Source organism: Prunus avium, chromosome 2 (assembly GCF_965620075.1).
Source record: "Prunus avium chromosome 2, drPruAviu1.hap1.1, whole genome shotgun sequence".
Classification (NCBI taxonomy): domain Eukaryota; kingdom Viridiplantae; phylum Streptophyta; class Magnoliopsida; order Rosales; family Rosaceae; genus Prunus; species Prunus avium.
In genome coordinates, this window is record NC_142285.1 from 2,758,168 (window position 1) to 2,778,516 (window position 20,349).

General features: G+C 37.9%; 2 protein-coding genes and 1 pseudogene across 3 annotated transcripts; 1 reads left to right on the top strand and 2 right to left on the bottom strand.

Annotated features, from left to right (window-relative positions):
- Positions 1 to 5,586: 5,586 nt before the first annotated feature.
- LOC110746059 (protein RETICULATA-RELATED 4, chloroplastic-like) lies at positions 5,587 to 10,583 on the top strand (annotated as a pseudogene). The gene is made up of 8 exons (XR_015833434.1): positions 5,587 to 6,161; positions 6,413 to 6,481; positions 7,532 to 7,662; positions 7,751 to 7,804; positions 7,895 to 7,939; positions 8,933 to 9,072; positions 10,184 to 10,309; positions 10,398 to 10,583. The product of XR_015833434.1 is annotated as a protein RETICULATA-RELATED 4, chloroplastic-like (transcript).
- Positions 10,584 to 10,711: 128 nt separating this feature from the next.
- On the bottom strand, positions 10,712 to 12,050 carry LOC148296251 (uncharacterized). The gene is made up of 3 exons (XM_088247848.1): positions 11,665 to 12,050; positions 11,125 to 11,248; positions 10,712 to 11,030 (listed from the first exon to the last, which is right to left on the bottom strand). Exons 1-3 carry the CDS (start codon positions 11,850 to 11,852, stop codon positions 10,923 to 10,925), a joined length of 420 nt encoding a protein of 139 aa, XP_088103974.1. The 5' UTR covers positions 11,853 to 12,050; the 3' UTR covers positions 10,712 to 10,922.
- A 149-nt stretch (positions 12,051 to 12,199) lies between these two features.
- LOC110746058 (putative disease resistance RPP13-like protein 1) lies at positions 12,200 to 17,837 on the bottom strand. The gene is made up of 4 exons (XM_088247847.1): positions 17,528 to 17,837; positions 13,031 to 17,207; positions 12,841 to 12,906; positions 12,200 to 12,686 (listed from the first exon to the last, which is right to left on the bottom strand). The coding sequence occupies exons 2-3, from the start codon at positions 17,164 to 17,166 to the stop codon at positions 12,888 to 12,890; spliced, it is 4,155 nt and encodes a 1,384-aa protein (XP_088103973.1). The 5' UTR covers positions 17,167 to 17,207; positions 17,528 to 17,837; the 3' UTR covers positions 12,200 to 12,686; positions 12,841 to 12,887.
- Positions 17,838 to 20,349: the final 2,512 nt, after the last annotated feature.

Below are 20,349 nucleotides of genomic sequence, written 5' to 3' on the forward strand. Positions count from 1 at the left end.
AGTAGAAGTAGAACTAAGATAAATACATCAATGGCTATAAATTCACATTTGGTTAGTTTAGATATTTATGACAAAGTGATATTCATGAGATAAATACATCAATGGCTATAAATTCATCATTCCCTTAGAGCAATTCCATTAGTTGCCTCTTGCCATGGCAGGGGGGCCGGCTAGGGCAGCCACTATTCATGTAAATAGTGGCTGCCCTTGCAATAAATAATCTTGGTTTCCAACAGCTGCCATGGCAAAGGGCAAACACTATTTATTTTTTTCACAAATTTGTTTACCTAAATAATTAATTTGGACAATATTTTCGGATAAGATTTTTGGGTTCCTACGTGTCAATACTATTCATATCTCATAATTGGATAAAATTTTCGGATAAGATTTTCGGTTTCAAATTTCAAATTTCAGATAAGATTTTCATCCTCTAAAATTGCGCCACGTGTCCTCTTTATCGGCCAAAATTTTTCTATAAAACCAAAGCCTCAGCTCATACCTCTCACACCATATATTCTCTTTATTTTTATTTCTCAAATTTTAGAATTCATACTCCAATGGCAGACATGAACGAGGTCTTGGAGAGGCAAATGCGAGAATTTAGAGAAAGAAGGCGTAGACGAGCTGTAGGCAAAAGGGCGCAGGCAGAACATGATATGCAAATTGTTACAGCAGTGGCTATGCTTGATGAAGAAAACTAGAGCCGCCGTGGTTCACGAGAAGGTCGTGGCCCGAATGTGGACAGACATAGACATTCTTGGGGTAAGAATCTTCTGGAAGATTATTTTATCCCAACTTCTCTGTACTCTGATGTTGATTTTCAAAGGAGATATAGACTGCAACCCTATTTGTTCAATAAAGTCATGCATGATATTTGCAATTATGATGAATATTTTGTTCAAAAGAGAAATACTACTGGAAATTTGGGACTGCTTCCAGAGCAAAAGTTCATAGCTGTTATAAGAATGTTGGCATATGGGTCATCTGCTGATCAGGTGGATGAGATTGCCCGGATGGGGAAGTCTACTACTTTGGAGAGCTTGGTGAGATTTTGTGATGCAGTTGAAACTCTGTATACTATGGACTACTTGCGCAAACCTACGCCCAAGGACCTCCAACGGCTTCTACAAAGAGCCGAAACTTGAGGATTTCCATGAATGATTGGTAGCATCGACTGCATGCACTGGAAGTGGAAGAATTGTCCGACTGCGTGGCAAGGAGATTATGGGAATCGGAAAGGCCAAAAAAGCATCATCCTTGAAGCCGTTGCAGGTTTTGATACGTGGGTTTGACATGCTTTCTTCGGAGTTGCCGGATCTCAAAATAACTTGAACGTCCTGGGTCAATCCCCAGTGTTCAATGATGTTTTGAGAGGTGAAGCCCCAAATATCACCTATCAAATCAACAATACCGTCTACCAAAATGGGTATTATCTAGCTGACGGCATCTACCCGAGGTGGACCGCATTTGTCAAGCCAATTCCACATCCCCAATCCCATAAGCAAAAATTATTTGCTACTGTTGTGTCGATACAGCTGCACCAAAATGGATTCAGTTGCATCCTCAACTTGTGATACTCGCAAGTGCACGAGCCGTTAGGTAGTATAGCATATGTAAGTGCGAGGTCGATCCCACGAGGATTGGTGATTGAATGATCCAATTCATTTCCCTACACAAAACATAAATGAAAACAAAAGGAAATAAATAAAACAAGGAAGAAAGAAATAACTAACTCAAGCAGATAAGTTCCCAAGTTCAATTTAGATTAATGGATTGATTCTAGTTAAAGTATGATTAAGCCATGGTGTGTGGTCATAACCTTGTGTTCCTAATTCCCTAATTTGATCATTTGTTGTCTAACCTAAAATTAAGCATTAGGAACCCATTAAGCATAGAAGAACATTTTAAACAACCAAGTATGTATCTAATCCCTGTTGTCGAATGTCCATACATACTCTTCCTATTCATAGTTCAATTCGAATTAAAGCATGGTGTATACTCTTAATTCAAACCAAGATAGCTAACATGCAAGCCTAAATGGTGATCAATCATTCAAACTAGCATATTAACTTATAAGCATAATGAATAAGAACATGAACCATAATTGAAACTTGGAAACTAATCAAACTTGAAAAACTAAAGAAAAGAATTTACATAACAATGAAAATTAAAGTAGAACTTGGAAAGACTTAAAGGAAAATTTAGTAAAAGGATTTTTGATACAATCAATTGAGAACTAGAAAGGAAAACTAAGAGAATTTGAGGGAGAGAAGGGAAGGGAGCTCTAGAGAAGTGTTTGAGAGCTCCCCCTCTTGGGGTGTGTTTACAAGCTTGGGAAACCTCACTATATATAGGCCTAAGGAAGCTGAAAATCTGAATTAAGTATGGCTAATGCATACAACACTTGTTTTATAAAATCTGAAATGGTTGATGCACTTCACTAATGCATACAACACTTCCATTATAAAATCTGAAATGGTTGATGCACTTCACTAATAAATCCCACCAGCAGCCCTAGCTCATCTTCATGTCACCATGACCAAGCTTCCAACCAGAAATAATAGCTCATCCTGAGGTCAGCATGACCAGCAACTTCAAGGGCTTACGAATTGGGCTTCCCTTAAGCAAATTAAGACTTTAAGCACTCAACCTTGAAGTTCAGAATGTCTTCTTTCCAGCCATATATCATTTGGGCCAATCCAAGGTCGGAGGAGGAAGTTAAGGCCAAAACAAATTGCTAACTCATTTTGCGCGCTGATAAAATCCATCCTGAGCATGGCTCTGTGTTTGCTAGGCAACAGACTCCATATTTATCCAATGGGGCTGAATTTTGGATATGTTATAGTACACACCCATTGGAACAACTTTCATGAAGAATGTGGCCTCATCTGAGCTATGTAGGTTGCTGAAACAAAGCTTGCAATATGACCTACGAAACTGAGCTGGCAGGGGACTGTAGCCAAAATTGAGTTTGTCTTTAAGCTCTTCATCCATTCATCCAAATTAGGCCCTAACATGCTTGAATTGCATGAATTATTATCCTAAGCCCTCATTATTACCTAAAGCTCAATGAACTGAAAGATAAACACAAAAAGGATTAAAAGCACAAGTTTAACTTAAAAACATAACCAAATCATAAGCTAGAAGGGTACAAAATGATATGTAAATATGCACCGATCAGCTACCTATCAAGAGGGGTACAGAAAAGATGTGGAGAGGTGCTTTGGTATCCTCCAAGCCCGATGGGCTATTATTAGGGGTGCGGCACGTATGTTTGATGAGGAGGTGCTGAGGAGCATAATGATGACATGCATCATCCTCCATAACATGATTGTGGAGGATGAGTATGATTACACTTCTGAAGACGTGTACGAACCGGATCCAATGAACACGGTCTTGACACGAATTTATGAAAAACCCATGGGGCCAAATGGAGAACCAGTGCAGCATGAACCGTTGGTTAGCGACGGTCGTGTAATGACCCGTATGATTGATCGATATACGGAGATACAATCGTCTTATATTCATGAACGACGTCAAGTTGACTTGATAGAGCATTTATGGGCGGTGAAAGGCAATGACGGTGAATGAAGTGAAGTGAAGAAGTTTGTTATATTTATTATGTTTATGTTTTATTTTTTGTTATGCTTTCTTGGTTTAATGCTTTGGCTGTGGTTTGTTTATTTTTAATGCTTTGGATGTGGTTTGTTTTTTTTAATGTATGGAATGTATTGAATAAAAAGGTATTTTATTGAATGCATGAATTACAACTAATGTTCAAAATAAAACATTAAAATACAATGAAAATAAAATACATGAATTACAACTAATTTTCAAAATCAAACATTAAAATACAAGGAAAATAAAAGGCAAGCAAACTAACTTAATGGTTTTTATCATTTAACCAATCCGTGTTGCAAGGTCCATCGTCACGAAAAAGTCTTCTTCGTCTCATAACATCCCTTCTTTCTAGCTTCCAAAATTGTTTTGTTTCAGGGGACATATGGCTTGTATCCATGGCCATGGTTTCCCGATCTAGCTTCTCAATGTTTTGCTTGTGTACATAATCCCTTTCTTTTGCACATTCCACATGAAATATCCTCTCATCTTCTTAGTTTTTCCACTCTATTTCAAGTCTCATGGCGCTTACCCTTGCAATTTCCTCCAAAAATTTAGATGAATTAGTAGTAGTATTACTCACTCTCTTCGCCTTCGCCGCCTTTCTCCCAATAGGTCTCGGCTCCTTTTGGATAGGTGAGTCTTCACTCATCGGGGAATCAAGAGGTGAATCCGATGCCGTTGAATTATGGAGTGGCGTCTCGTTCAACACAACGGTCGGATCTGTGGGAATAATTCTGAAACGTTTGCAATCTTTGACTACCTCCGAACATTCATGATGGGAAAAAGATTTTTTTCCTTACCCAGTAGCACCAAACCACATTTGTGCTTGCACAATCTATTTATAAAAAAAAAATATTGGAAATACAAGAAACATTAAAAAATATTGGCAATGCAAGAACTATTAACAAAATATTGGGTATTTATGAACTATTAACAAAATATTGACAATGCAAGAAACATTTATAAAAAAATATTAGGACATTAAAATTAATAAAACAAAAATTACAAATAATTTACCTCATCGGTAAGATTTTCCCCGCTTCTACGGTTGTCGATCACTTTTGTCAAGGCATCTCTCCATTTCCCCAACTCTTTATTGAGAATTTTCCACCTACTAGACAATGCCATTTCCGTATGGTTTGAACTCAATCTTCCACAAAATTCGGAATGAATTTTTTTTCCACATATGACTGAATTTCATCTCATTGCCCGACACGGGACATTGAGAAATTTGGACCCAACACTCACACAACAAAACATCTTCCATGGTGCTCCATGCCCCAACACGATCGATAGAAGAAGCCATAAAGATGATATGGAAATATAAAACTTAAAAATAAATAAAATGTTGAGTAAAAAGTGAATAATAGTATAAGTAGAAGAAAATGTATGAGGATTTGGTGTTGAAAGTGAAGAGTATTGGTAGGTATTTATAGAAAAAAAATTCCAGTATTTTTTGGTATTTTTTAGAATTTTTAATGGATTTTTTTTTCTTCATATTTTTATTGCAAAAATATTGCCTGCCATTGGATTGAAAAGAAAATCACCATCAGAGATGCCAGACGATGACACGTGGCATGCGCCAATGGTAAAAAATTTTAAACTCAGCGCGCTGACGTCAGCCCGCTCTCGTTTTGGACCTAGGGCTAGACATGCCCTTGGCCCAGCCCAATTTGCTGGGTCCCACCTTATGCCCGGGCTGCATTTTGCTGCTGGAAGATGGTTTTTGGCCCAGCCCGCCCACAGCCCCGCCCCCCCCCCCCCCCCCCAAAATCCCTTCTGCTGGAAATGGCCTTACATATTTTTATTAGCTTAAATATTGTTTGGGCCTAAACTCTGCACGCTAGCCCAGGAACAATTTGGCCCGACATGACAGAACAGTCTTTGGGCTTTAGATTTGAAAGAGATTAAGAATCAGCCCAAAGCATTGAAGGAGCCCAGATCAAATCTGGACACTACAGATTAATTCCCATAGTAACAATGGCAGCAGTCACCAGCTTCTCCAACTTCTCCACTACCTACGCTCTCTTTCTCTCTTCACCAAACAACCCTCAGCATTTTTCTATATCCCCAAAAAGCCTCACTCCCACTCTCATTTCCCGCAGTAAAGTCACCATAACTCCCTCCGTCTCATTCACCACCTCCCGCCTCACCCGCTTCTCCTTCATCGCCAGCTCATCCGCCGCATACGGCGGTGGGCCCCCTGCTGGCGGCGGGGTAGGCGGCGGAGGTAACGACAATAACAATCAGGACAACGGTGACGGTGATGACGGCGGTGAGGACCGGGAGCGGAACAAGGTGGAGGCCGTGGCGGCAATAGCGGAGGTGGGGCGGTCGTCGGAGAGCCTGCCCAAGGACTTGGCGGCGGCGATAGAGGCGGGGCGGGTACCGGGGTCTATTGTGAGGAGGTTCTTTGAGCTGGAGAAACGGTGGTGTTCAGGTGGTTGCTTGGGTTTGATGGGTTTAAGGAGCGATTGCTAGCGGATGACTTGTTCTTGACTAAGGTTGCTATAGAGTGTGGTGTTGGAATATTCACAAAGGTCTGTGCTTCTTCTAATTTGCCAATTTGCTAACTTCTAATCTGATAAAGTTATATTTCTTAGAAGAGGTGAAATCTTGACCGTTGATCCATACCTTGGCATCTACAATTCTTATTTGGCACCTCAATGGAAATGGTGTCTCTGTTATGCATTGAATATCTCTTAACTTTTGAATATCGAATACAAATCAGAGTATCTGCTATGTATAGGTAGGTGTAAGCTGAGCTCTTTCCATGTTGCTCATTTTTCAGACTGCTGCAGAGTGGGAGCGGCGCCGCAAAATTTTTACCAAAGAGCTGGATTTTGTTTTTGTGGATGTGGTACGCCTCTCATATAAATAAGATCTTTGATTTTGTTGTGCTGCAGAATGTAAAACTATTGCCTCCAAACTAAGTAATTTTCATTAGCTTCATAGATGAGTAGGTTATACAAGTGATGTTTATAATTGGGCTGAGCGACAGTGTAGCAACCTTATGAATTGGAATCTGGGATATGTCATATGATATAAATATTAAAATTAAATAAGTTAAACTCGAAAATCTGCCTTTCAGTTGAGTTTTGGGTTATGAATTGGAATGGATGCAGAAAACTATCTTTGGGCACATTGAGCTCAATGCCAACTCTTGGTAGCAACCTTATGTGCAATTTGTGCGCTTCCAATTACAGAATCACTAAATGGTATTCGTGTCTTTGGTCATTTTCCTTTGAATAGGAGTTGCTTGATTGTAGGATCCTCAGTTTCCACTCTTGTGTTTTTCTTTCCTTGCATCCTTGCAACTTGATTCTAGGTGTCTTTTTATATTCGTATGATCCTTTTATTTATTTTTGGTTGGCATTTCTGCTATCTGTGCTCTAAAACTGAGCCTGCTCTGCTGGAACTTTAGTTAATTGACTGGTTTAAATTGTTTGCTTCAATTGGAAATTGGACTTAGAATTTGTTAATGGGGTTGCAATGACAATATCAACTGTGTTTCTAAAGTAGAGTTATAAATTGCAGGGATTACTTATCATTTAATTGCATTTTCCTAGTAGGACCTGGTGCAATGTACATCATTTAAATTTGTTTACTCATTTGATTACTCCCCCATACTTACTTTCAGAAGGCTTATTAATCTCAAAGGAAAGTTCCTTTTCTAGTCATAAGCTTTCATATATCTTAAACTTTGTGTTGCTTGGAGTGCAAAAGATCTGCAGCACTTCTTCAACTTCGTAACAACTGGAAGTTTTCCTCAATTTTGATGATAGCTGATGTGTCCCGTTTACCATTTCATGCTATCTATTTCTGCCTTTTTTATCTGTTGGGTTTCTGGTTTCTATTTGTTGCACCTTTTGGCAGCCTTACTGTTAATATGTTTGTTTTTAAATCTCAGGTGATGGCCATTATAGCCGATTTTATGCTTGTTTGGCTTCCTGCTCCTACTGTTTCACTTCGACCTCCTCTTACTGTCAGTGCAGGGCGTCGTCTAAGTTCTTCTATGGGTGTCCTGATAATGCTTTTCAGGTTAGTGCTCGCTTCATTATTTTTGGCCTTTTAAGTTACCACTTTTGTCATATGACCATAACAAGCGAGTCATCACTCCTGTCTGCAGGTAGCTTTGGCTGGAACATCTTACTCACTCTTACAGAGAATAGGTGCAATAGTGGTATGTGCTATCTAACAGTTTAGCAGTCATGTTCATGTCTCATAGTGGTATGTGCATTGGAGTTTTATAGTATTTTGATCTTTTATTCAGAGAAATGGAGCTAAACTATTTGCAGTCGGGACTGGTGCATCTCTGGTGAGTGAAATTTCAGCAATAGCCAAATACTTTCCATACCTATTTTACCCTCTGTAACTAACTCATTATATTATAGAGCATGTACGCTTTAATTTAACGTTGCATCAACCATTACAACATTGATGAACAATTCTATACAGCCCTGGGTTCTTTATATTCTTGTCATATTATTGGGTCTCCAATGCTAACCCTAAAGTATCTTCTGCATGTTGTATTGGAACACTTATACAACATGCATCATAAGCAAGGCTGGATTTTCCTTTTACTTAGCCATAAAAAAATATATATATATATATAATTAATGAGAATATTGTATTTAAAGCCCTGAAGCATCATGCTGTGCAGGAAAAACTATATCAACTTTTGCTCAGCCTCATAAACTAACTCTACTAGCAAATTGTATTGAACACATAGGATACTTATGTAGTATATGTCTATCAAAATGATTCTTTACTAAGCGTTATAATCCTCGACTGTTTCTAATTTAATGATAGTGTACCTTTGGTTGTTTGAGCTTGGCTTATCTAAATTTCAACCTATGCATTTTGGCAAAAAGAAACTACACCATTGGTAGAGCTCCATTGATTTGAATTTTGTATCAACATTCAACAATAATAGAGATGTAAATTTTTTTCTCCAAATAATATACAGAGGCACAAGCTTCTCCAACCAGTCTTATAAATGAATTCTGAGGCTCTAGTGTGCTTTATGGCCATTGAAAGTACATTTCATTTTCAATTTCTGTCTACAATATTATATGCATTTAGTGAAAGAAATGGGAGTATTGGTACATTACTAGATTGTTTTTGTCTCGTGTTATAAGTTTTTCATTGCAGAATGCACATATGAAATCTGCTTCCCACTCATGTGATGGCTATACAGGTGTCATGATGTTATGTGGTTCCCAGTTTGTTATATGCTTGACAGTTTCAGTAGGCTAGTAGCCGTTTGGTGTCATGACTGATTACAATTTTTCAATTTCTTTTCTTTTAGGTTGGTATGGGTGTAACAAATGCATTGATTAATGCACGAAAAGCTATCGATAAATCTTTTGCTGGTGAAGCAGAGGATGTTCCCATAATATCAACTAGTGTAGCCTATGGAGTTTATATGGCAGTTTCTAGCAATCTAAGGTACGGAGGTTTTCTGCAGATTTAAGTAATCTATTTATTATTACTCTAACCTTCATGAACTGTCAGCATAGACCATTACAAACTTTTCAAGACTGACTGAAGAAACTTGGTATTTTAAAGAGTAACTATCATATCCATGGAGAGTAGTATCTATCCAAAAAAACCATTTGTGGCATTTCTGGATGGAACTGGGCCTTTCTAGTTATCGAGAAGCTTTTTATCTAAAGACCATCTCCAGTCATGGGCTATATCCCAAATATAGCCCTAAAATAATGCAAAACCCATCTCCAGCCATGGACTAAATAAAATTTTGGCCAAATTTGGAGGGCTACATTTGGCCCTTTAGCCCTCCAACCAAGCCACATATAGCCCACCTTTAGTCTAAGCCAAATTTTTGTGGGCCCATGCATTTGCTTTTTAAAAGCCAACAGTAAAGCAAGTTGATGTCATAGCTGGATATATATATATTTTTAACAGCCTCTGTTTCAAATGGTGTTGTTGAAGAGAAAAGTATAAAATATGATTGGTCATGAATCAGACCATTGAAACCCATTCTCTCCTCTTTTTTCTTTTTTTCTTTTTAATTTTTTTTTAAATAAATGTGGTGTTTTCAAGTGTTGTTTAAAAAATGTTTTAATTGTGGTCAATTTTAATAAATGTTTTCAAGTGTTGTTAAAAAAAATTATAAAAAACTCTTGGTCATGACCGTTGGAGACCATTGCCACGTGGACGCAAAATCTTATAAGAAATTTTGTTCTTATCAACGTATACGTGTCATATATGGAAGATTGTCTCTAAATAGTATTTTAATTAAATTAAACAATATATAGTTGTGGAATGTATGAGTGTTGTACTATAAATTTTATATATCAATTGTCTACTGTACGGAAATTCCTTTTTAGGCAAGATAATTGATGTTGGTTGGATAAGGGGGATTAAAGAAACATGCATCCCATCTTTAAGAGAAGGACTAGTCAGAAATGATAATAATTTGGCAATGACACTACTATTTAATCATTGCTCATAAATAGTTGAGGCTAGTCAGAAATGATAATAATTTATTTTTGTTACTATTGAAAACATGCATAATGATATACCTTTTGTTTTAAAGGTACCAAGTTCTCGCTGGAGTAATCGAACAACGAATTTTAGAACCCTTGCTACACCAACACAAGATTATACTAAGTGCAATTTGCTTTGCTGTTCGAACAGGCAACACATTCTTGGGGTCCTTGATGTAAGATCTAAGTTCTCCTTGAATCTCATTATGTTAGTTGGTTGTGTTTTCCTCTTCTATTCTCATGATTCTTTATATTGTGGAACAGGTGGGTTGATTATGCACGGTGGGTTGGAATTCAAAAGATGCGAGATTAGAGCATAGGGTAGATTACATGATTGTTGTAAGTAATTTTATTTTTGTGTGGATATTGATTTTGTTTATGGAATTACAATGTGGTAACCTTCTGAGTCTTGATGATAAAAATGCAAGAGATGGGCATTTATAAAATAAACTAGTAACCAAGAGATATCGGCTACATATGCTTCCATCATGGTGGGGTGGACAATCAGATCAGGCATGGTCTTTGCCAATTAACCCACACCGATAGCAGGGACGAGAAATCATTTGAAATTCATTTGTTTTCTTTATTTTCTTTTTGTTTAAATCTTGACATATATGAATTATAATTGACTACACAAATAATTGAACTCTTAGATTCATCCGTCATATATACAATCTCCTATTGATGAACTGTTTACAAATGCCTAGTGAGTTGACATGGCCCAATAAAACAATCCGTCTAGCTCTGAAGGGCAGATCTTTCTTTGAGTCCTTTTTGCACCACTGTCACCTACTGCTGCAAAGGAAGAGGATTCTGCTCTTGAAATTTTGAGCTTGGGCCTATTTGGAGATAACTCCCATTGCTGCTGAAAGTAGCAATGGATGGTTTCAACTCATTCTGCAAAGAGGACAATACCATTGTAGACGTCGCAGTCGAATCAATATCAAGGAGCAAGCAAAACATCTGGAGAGAAAAGGAGCATGAGCCATACGAGTTTACTATTCCCCTGCAGAGGTCTCTTGAGAAGCTTGAAGGGATGGGAGTTTGAAGACTCTTCCGGCACAACATCCGCTTCTGTCATCTGTATATATAGCATCTGAATATTGAAAGCATTCCTGCCAATGCAGAAGCACATTCTTTATACAGAACACGGCAACCTCAATTGTATTTTTCAGCATGATTCACAAGATAATTTGGTAAATCATATAATATCTCAGTGCAAATATCAAGAATTTGTCGATATTTCTGTTTAAAAGAACAAAGAACAACGCTTGGTTATTTGATGTCCTTTAAAAATTGAAGCCCTCCCAACCAAAAAAAAACTAGATCTACAAGTCCTCTAAAGAAAGTAAAGGGGTCAGGGTTCAAATCTTGAGTTAAGATTAAGTAAACCTACTAACTTGAATAAAAGGCAGAGAATTTGGAAAAACTCTGTAGCCAAGCAAACAAAAGAAAAAAAATATATTACAAGGCAAACCAAATGGCAAAATATTAAACAGCTGAAACATGCAACAGAAAGGTAGTGATTTACCATCTTCTGTTGATGTTACCACGATATGAAATGACCTTGTTGCTATCCAGTCCTTTCACAGATCTTCGCCCTGCAGCTCCGAGAGCAAGAGAGGCAGTCCCTTCTTTCAACCCTCTCACACTGGACCGGACATCATGCGAGGACTCCCATTTGCAGCATGGGTCCCGGAGAAATATGTGCCACCCCATTTTATCGAGGTCTTAGAAAGAGTAAATCTCAATGGTAGGTTGGGGATTTCCCAACCGCTCAGTAATTTTCTTTATTTGAGAGTTCATATCGAGATTGAGTTTCAGTTCAGAGAATGAACTCCGCACCTTCTTAGTTATGTTGGCTTGATCACGTCCCTCTATCTGCCGCTTCAACATTTTAGTAGCAAACTTGTCCAGCACGTCTTCCACATCATAAGCCAAGTCTCTGAGATCATCTAGCCACAATTTCACACCATGCTTCGTCAATTTGACGAAGCAAGATATAAGAAATAGGGAGATCGAACGACCCTAAAGTAACAATGTTGGAATCTAACAACAAACTGGAATCCACTAGAACATTGAGTAAACCTCATATATATTTGATTGATAATAAGATGAATAAACTGATTAATACAATGCCATGAGTTGACTTAAATAGAAAAAAAAAAAAACCTAAAATCGTAGGAAACCCTAGGTTCCAGAATATTCCTAAAACTTAACTAAGAAAATAATTAAAATCTTAATTAAAATCATATCAGGAAAATAATATCTTAATTGATAACTTATTCAAAAAATATAAATATGATATAGAATTCTCAAGAAATCAAGCAACCCGAAAATCCCAACGATACATCTTCCTTCTTTCCCAGCGCCATAATTGATGCTCAAGCATGATTTTCTATATTTGAAGCACAATTTTCTGATTTTCAAATTTCCCCCTTTTTCAAATTTCCTTCGTATGAACAAACCCATGATTTGTCCTACATTACAGTTGCTTCTCCTCCGTGTCATTCAACACCGCCAGTTGCAGACAAAATTGACCTAGATATGATCCTACATCACAAAGAATTTGGAAAGACATTGAAGTCAAACAAACGAAAGAAAGAAAAATATGGCTAAAAGTTTTCTCAGCAGAGAGATGACAAAATATTACAAGGCAAACCAAGTGAGAGAAATATATCATAAAGAGAAATAAAGATGGATTTACCATCTCCACGATAAATCGTATTAGTCCGAGTCCTGCTTGAAGCAACTCTAGATGAAAAAGACCCACCTGGGAAACAGACATTGTTGTAAAATCCAACTGAATTGAAGAAAACCAATATGTGAAAAAATAATAAGACATTCTTATTTCATGGTACCCATTAAAGGTTGATAGTGTTTAAAATTTGAACTACCTGGGAGGAGTTCCATCTATCTCGATGCAAGGAATGTGGGATATCTTGGCCAAGTTTCGTCTAAAGATAAAGAACCAAAATAGCTTTGGACACCCAGAGATATAAAATTGCGAAAGTGAAAGAGCCAGGCCCTCCACTGGAATAGATGACAGCTTTGGACAATTCCGGAGTCGAAGAGATTGAAGAGAGGTGAGGAATTGAAAGGCCTTGCTGCTCAGTTTCTTCAGATTTGGGAAGCCCTCAATTGACAGATGAGTGAGAGATTCGGGGAGCAGCATCTCCATATCCATATCCGTGTCACCTTCGAGTGGAAACGACACAACATATGGGTCTTCGCCACTGACGCACAATTCTGTAAGAGAGGTGAGCCTGTGCAACAACCCCCACAGCGCCTTACAATTCTTGATTTCGCGGATTATAAGTGATGTTAGGCTGGGCGGAAAGGAAGTGAAATTTAAACCATCACCGTAATCAATATTCAATTCCTGAAGACAGTTGAGATTGCACATGTCCGGTAACATCTCCAATTTGTTGCAATTTTTGATGTAGATTTGTCTCAAGTTGGTGAGGTGACATAGGCCCTCCGGTAACGATTTCAGATTTGGGCAAGAACCGATGATAATATATTCAAGACAATACTTAGTGTTGTCTTGGGAGAACCCATCGGACGTAATTAACTGCAGCTCTCCACAATGGAATATGTGAAGGTATTTAAGCGCCCTGGGAAACAACTGTTCTCTCAATGATAACGACGTTAGAGATTCACATTCCCATATGTTCAAGTGCTCAAGAGAAATATGAGAAGAAGAGGAAGACGAAGAACTATCCTCCTCGTTCTCTACTAATGATTTCAAACTTTTACACCGACGTATCTCTATTCTTCTTAGATTTGGGGGAATCTGGTATTTTGCAAAATACAGCAACGAATCGCACTCCTTAATGCTTATGACTTCAAGGGAAGGAGGCAGACCAATATCTGGAAAAGAAACCAGACTTGAGCATCCAACTATTTGAAGGTCTTGAAGAGCCGTTAGGTGATGCAACCCTTCTGGTACCTTTGAAAGACTTGCACACTTGTTTAATTCTAGATACTGAAGCTTGCAAGTCAATATTTGCAATTGCAGCAACTCCTCTGCTTCTTTTCCCAGCTTTTGAAGGAGGGAAGAGTTGCCTTCAATAACCAAACGATCAAGAGAAATCAAGTGTTGCAATACTCTATCCTCATTCTTCAGTGAAGATGTCAGCTCCTCACATCCGCCAATCGTCAAATTTGCAACCTTTCTTAATCCTTTGGTGAATTCCCCTGTTTGGAACCTCACCTCTGAAATATTTGAAAGTTCCAAGGAATTTAGTAACTCAAACTCAACGCCACTTGTCTTCACCACTGCTTTGCAACCGTCGATGATGTATAATGCACTAATTTGTTTATATTTGGAAATTGAAATCACCAATTCCTCGCATTTAATAATTGTAAGTGCTTCTAATGAATCAAGGTTCTCGGGCAACTTACCCTCCAATTGAGGACAAAATGTGATTGAAAGCAACTTCAAGCAAGGGAAAACCTGATCTTGTGCCAAAGGAAGCCATTTCTTCCAGTTGTGCATCTCTGAAAACCAAAGATCCTCTAGTACGGGAAAAGGCAAGCTACTCTCTCCATAAAACTCAGGACCAACACTTTCCACTGCAGTCATTCCTGTAATATAAAGCCTTTTGAGTGAAGGCAACTGTCCAAGTGGTGGCAAGATTTTACAGTTCTGACATTTGTTTAAGCTTACATGAACCATAGTAGAGAATAAACGATCTCCAATCCATGCTGAAAACTTTAGTCCAGCATAACCCTTGATGTCCAGAATTTTGAGCATTCTATGAGGTTCTAATCTGTCAAGCACACCTAATTGTGTTTCCTGTGTGTTATCCGACCATTCTAGGACCAATTCATAAAGTCTCTCCTTGCATTTTAAGTTGGCCCTCCGTGCATCCTCAGCATCGATCACATTCTCTAATCTTGAGAGCCGCAATGTCCCTCGGAGATGGAATAGGGACCCTATCTCTCTTATACCTGATTGATCACTACCTTTACCCACAATAAAATTAGACAAAGATTGTAGATTTGTCAACCGACCTAGTTGCGGAGGCATTGCTTTCAATGCATATGCAAATGAGTAGTTGAGATGGCGCAGATTCACTAGATTCCTCAAGTTGATAGGTAGTGCCATCAAATAACGACAACCTTCCAATATCAATGTCTGTAAGTTGTAAAGAGTGGTCGTTGATTCTGGCAAACTCCTTATCCCTGTGCGAGAAAGATCAAGATACCGCAGATACTTCAATTTACCAATTGAATTTGGCAGCTCAGTTACTCGATAGCCATTGAGAGAAAGCACCCGCAAGTATTGCAATTTTTGCAATAAATCAAAAGTAACCTTACGACTTAGATAATTTGAAGGATAATTAACTGAAACTGGTAGGAAGGTTCGCAAATGTTCCACTTCAGAAAATGCCTCAAATCTTCTAACCACATCATACATACCAGAAATGTAGGATGCATGGCGGGCCTTTTTAAAACATCCAAGTTGTATATGATTGCTATTTTGCTTATCCTCCAATCTAAAACAAATATCTCCTGCTGCCCATTGTGCCAAACCAACAAAGAGGTCATGCATTACATAATTTGAATTGTTTTTGCTTGATTTCTGAAATAATGACCTCGATAAGAGCTCCTGAAAATAGTCAGTTCCTAAATCTTCCAATTGCTTATTATGTTCTGGTTGTGGGTGAATCAAACCCTCTGCCATCCACAGAAGAATCAATTGCTGCTCACAAAATTCATAGTCATTTGGAAGTATCGAACAATAGGCAAAGCATCTTTTCAAATGTGAAGGAAGATAGTGATAGCTTAATCGTAATACCGGAAGTATGTCACGCTCATTTGATAGACTCCATAATTTGTTGTTCAATATTTCCTCCCATTCATTCATCTCTATACGAAGTAAAAGGCCGCCAAGAGTCCTAGCAGCCAAAGGCAATCCACTGCATCTTGCAACAATTTTCTCCTTGAGTGACTCAAAATTTGGTGGTATATCTCTGTTAACATTCCTGAATGCATGCTGCTCAAATACTTTAAAACAAACGTCATTTGACATAGGCTCCAAATTATGAACTAGAGTGCCAGCTCCCATCATTTTCGAAACTTCTGCATCACGCGTTGTCACAATTATCTTGCTTCCTGCTGCTCCATCGCGAAAGGGGGACTGCAGTTTCATCCATAGACCGTAGCTACATGTGCCCCAAACATCATCCAAAACAATTAAAAACTTCTTCCCAACTAATTCCTTATGCAGATACTGTTGAACCTGATTGAAATCTTCTGTAGGATAGTGCCGGGATGTGACTGATTCGAGAATTTTCTTTGTCACTCTTTCTAGGTTGAAGTCATCAGACACGCATACCCAAGCAGTCGGTTTAAATTGCTGGGTTGCATCAATTTCATTGAACACTTGTCCAGCAAGTGTTGTCTTTCCGACTCCAGCCATACCAACAATGGCTACTACATCGAAATTGACGGCATGGCGCTCTTGTTTCGACAGAAATTCCACGACCCGCCTTTTGTCTTCCTCCCTTCCAATCACAGGTCCATCTGGTTGACTGGAACTGGGAGTTAAATTTTGACGTGCCTTAGTAGACAACGTCGTCCCAGTAATGATATTCAAACTAAGCTGGTCCTTTCGCTGAGATATCTCTTGTAAACGCTCAGTAATCTTCTGTATTTCTGAGTTCATTTTGTAGTTGAAAACACCATTAGGAACTGAGTTCCAGACCCTTCTTGCGGTGCCGGCATAATGTCCCAGCTTTATCTCCCGTTTGAGCATTTTAGTAGCATATTTGTCCAATACGTCTTCCACGTCATAAGCTAAGTCCCTGAGATCATCCAGCCAAAGCTTCAGCGGCTTGCTCTCGGTGATTAGTTGCCTCTCCTCCGCCTCATTCAGAACCGCTCCAATTGCAGACAAGGTGGCAGTCCATTTATGCAGCTTTTGGTCGACGCCCTTTACGAGTCCAAAGTACTTGAACACCTCACGATGCGCCAACTTGTCAACCAGCACTTGAAGGAATGCCACAAGATAAGCCTCTCCCATAGTTTCTTGAATTAGCAGGTAGAAGAAGCACTGAAAGAGTTCTGAACAGAAACAAGCAATCAAAGAAAACGTAAGGAGATGTCCAAGTCTCTGATTTATATCGCTTGTATTAAAAAATTCTCAGAACAATGTAACTAAAAGCATACACCCAAATAAAACAACTTTGCAAGTGTGGCTTGGGGCTTTATATTGCCACCGTCGATGACAGGGAAAAAAAGAATAAAAATTCCATGAAAATCTCTATTGTCGTAACTTACCAAATGGATGAAGAAAACAGGAATTCTGAGCAGATAAAATAAAATACAAGAAACTAAAAGAAACAAAAAAAGAAGAAGCACCAAACAGAATAAATCAGAAGTACCTGCAGTTTTAAGTATCAACAGCAGATTTCTTTAGGAATTACCAAATACAGAAGGTGTCGCAATGAAGAAGGAAAATTCAAAGGCAATACACAGTAACACACTTTTAGAACCAGGGAGATCAAGAGAGCCAGAACCAAGACATAATATATTCGAAGATGGATGAAACTTATGGGTTTGAGAATTTTGAGTATGAGATGTTACGATGAAAAGATCCCTTTTTTTTTTCTTTGTTGGCGAAAAGACTCTGAAACAAAGTCTACACTACAAAACACAAGAAGAAAATGAAGTTCGTCATCTGATGGATAAGGAAAACGCAATGCAAATTCCCCAAGACTTTTTATCCTGCCGACATGATTCACATAGTCATAAAGGCTATGACATTAATGTCCACCCTTAATTTACTTGTGGAAGAAATTAAGAAAATTTTGTTAGATGTGCAAACGTGGGTTAGGCCAGTTGGCCACAGTAATGTACCTGCTCTCTTGCACCTAAGTTCAGTGTGCCTACTCTCTTGCACGTAAGTTCGATCTCCCTTCTCGTAAATTAGATTAATTTAGAATATTATTTGTCCAAAAAAAAATTTTAGATATTTATGATCAATTTGAAGATTTAGGAGCATAGATGGTCCTTTTTCAACACGGTAGAGAGCCATAGGAAGTTGCCTACATTAAAAAAAGAAAGAAAAGAAAACTGATAACTGAGTTTTCAATCAAGTCTAGTCTTTGTCTAATGCCGCCCAGCTGCAGCTGCTTCTTTCTCACTCTGTTTGATAATGAAATGGTCTTTTTTCAACTCATTCACACTTGCTTTTGTCCAACCCCGTTATGAATTCACCAATAAAATTTATTGAGTATATGAACCCTTTCTTTGGACGACAACGACCATGAAGTTGCGAAAGACCTTAAATTAGTTCGTTCAGGATGCCACTGTAACATGATGGACTTGTGCAATTTTGGTTCATCGAAGTAATTGAGAACTCTGATTTTGTTGAATGCCAAATACTCTTGATAGGTTTTGACTAAGTGTAGTAGTGGCATAGACATTTGAGTTAATTTTGTATTTTTTATGTAGTTTTCCATAAAATACATGTTATTTTAATTAATTAAGAAAAATTAAAACTAAAATATAATTTTTTTTTTACATCTTAATAATAAAGCAAGACTTCATTTCAAATTTGCTAGTACATCTTTAAAATTTATAGAATGCATATAAGCTGCCCAACAGGTCTAGCCCAATGGAAAATGACATTGACTTGCAGATTAGTTATCACAAATTTGAATCCTATGACAGCTTAGTATAGTAGTTTATGTGTGTGAGGAATCACCTCCCCCTTGTAGTGGGTTTGGTTTTAGATTCAGACAAGAGAAAGTTGTAAGTATTTAGCAAACTTGTGTCTATTACACACATAATCCTATATGTTAGCAAACTCATTTTATGTTGAAAAACAAATTAACAAGTACTATTATGTATCTTGATTGAAAAATCAAACATCTAATAGTAATTGAGTGTTACTAACTTTTTTTTATAGAAATATTTTACTTTGGCTGCCTAAATGTTTTAGCATTACGGGCAACACTTTAATGGGCTTAGCGACGACACCTCTCAAAAATGGAAATTAAAGGCTATTCTGTTGTAAAGTCTTGAGTGGAGCCCACATGATTAGAAGGGAATCTCACACACCTTCACGGGTTTTCTATTTACCGAATAGTTAGCCAAAGTTTTGTTTATAAAAACTATGGCTTCATTCTCATTTTGTAAGTGAGATAGATAGAGAATATAGAAAGAAAGAAAGAAATAATGAAAATATCAGAAGAGCATTCCTATCGCTATTTGAATTCTCTAAATTCTTTCACCAAAAAAAAAAAAAAATTCTCTAAATTCTCTCTTCAATTTCTTTAGTTTTATAATCAAAACACTCTGCTTCATTGTTTTTCTTTCTTGGGTTTGATTGAGTTGCTCATGCTCTTTCTGTGTATATCAATACAGCTTCTGTGAAGCTTTGTTCTCACTGTCTCAGCCCTTTTACTCTCTATCTCTCCCTCTGTGTGTCACTCTTCATAGCTTCACAAAGAGCTGTATGTGTCACCTTGAAACAGAGGCAGTCCATGGTGTGAGGACCTGATCCTCCGTGGCACAATCCTCACCGTACACTTCCTCAACACCTCCACCAAACCCTGCCTTGCTTTCAGTATCAGCCACTGAGTGGCCACCGTTCTGCTGCTCTAATTGTGCTTGCTCAAAGGATCACCAAAGTAGCAAAGGTTTGCCAGGGACTTCATGAACAAGAAAGAAAGCAGAGGAAGAAGAAGAAGCAAATCTTCAAACCTTCCAAGGAGAACAGCAAACCCACCGAAAGAATAATCAATAAGCTCTCTGCCCCTTATACTCTCTATTATTTTATTATTAATCCTATAATCATATTGATTATAAAGTAAGTAAAGGTATGCAGGAGAAGCTTGTGCAGGTTCATGTTCATCTACTTTATTTATGAAATTATCAATTAAGGGAGCAGACAAACGGAAGGCAGACTAGCACTATATATTAATATAATAATATTATATCGTTTCTATTTCCTCTAGTTTTGAGAGGAATTCCACCGAAAGGATGAGCTTTCCTTTATCTTTTCAATTATCTTATTATTATTCTATACTACTTAATATTGACATTAGTGCATTTGTGTGCTGGTGGCAGGTGGAAAGTTGAAAAAGACAAGCGTGATATTCATCATGCACTAGTTCCTTTACCTGCATGATTACATATATAAGGCCCATGTAAAATTTCATGGGCTATGAGAACATACTGATTTATTATATCCATACAT

What these genes read in the sequence shown, in the direction of transcription:
- LOC148296251 (XM_088247848.1), bottom strand. Translation starts at nt 11,852, where the DNA reads ATGGGGTGGCACATATTTCTCCGGGACCCATGCTGCAAATGGGAGTCC. An exon ending in GGTAACATCAACAGAAGATG is followed by an intron (nt 11,249 to 11,664) that starts GTAAATCACTAC and finishes CTGCATTGGCAG; the next exon opens with GAATGCTTTCAATATTCAGA. An exon ending in TGCAGGGGAATAGTAAACTC is followed by an intron (nt 11,031 to 11,124) that starts GTATGGCTCATG and finishes TCCTCTTTGCAG; the next exon opens with AATGAGTTGAAACCATCCAT.
- LOC110746058 (XM_088247847.1), bottom strand. Translation starts at nt 17,166, where the DNA reads ATGGGAGAGGCTTATCTTGTGGCATTCCTTCAAGTGCTGGTTGACAAG.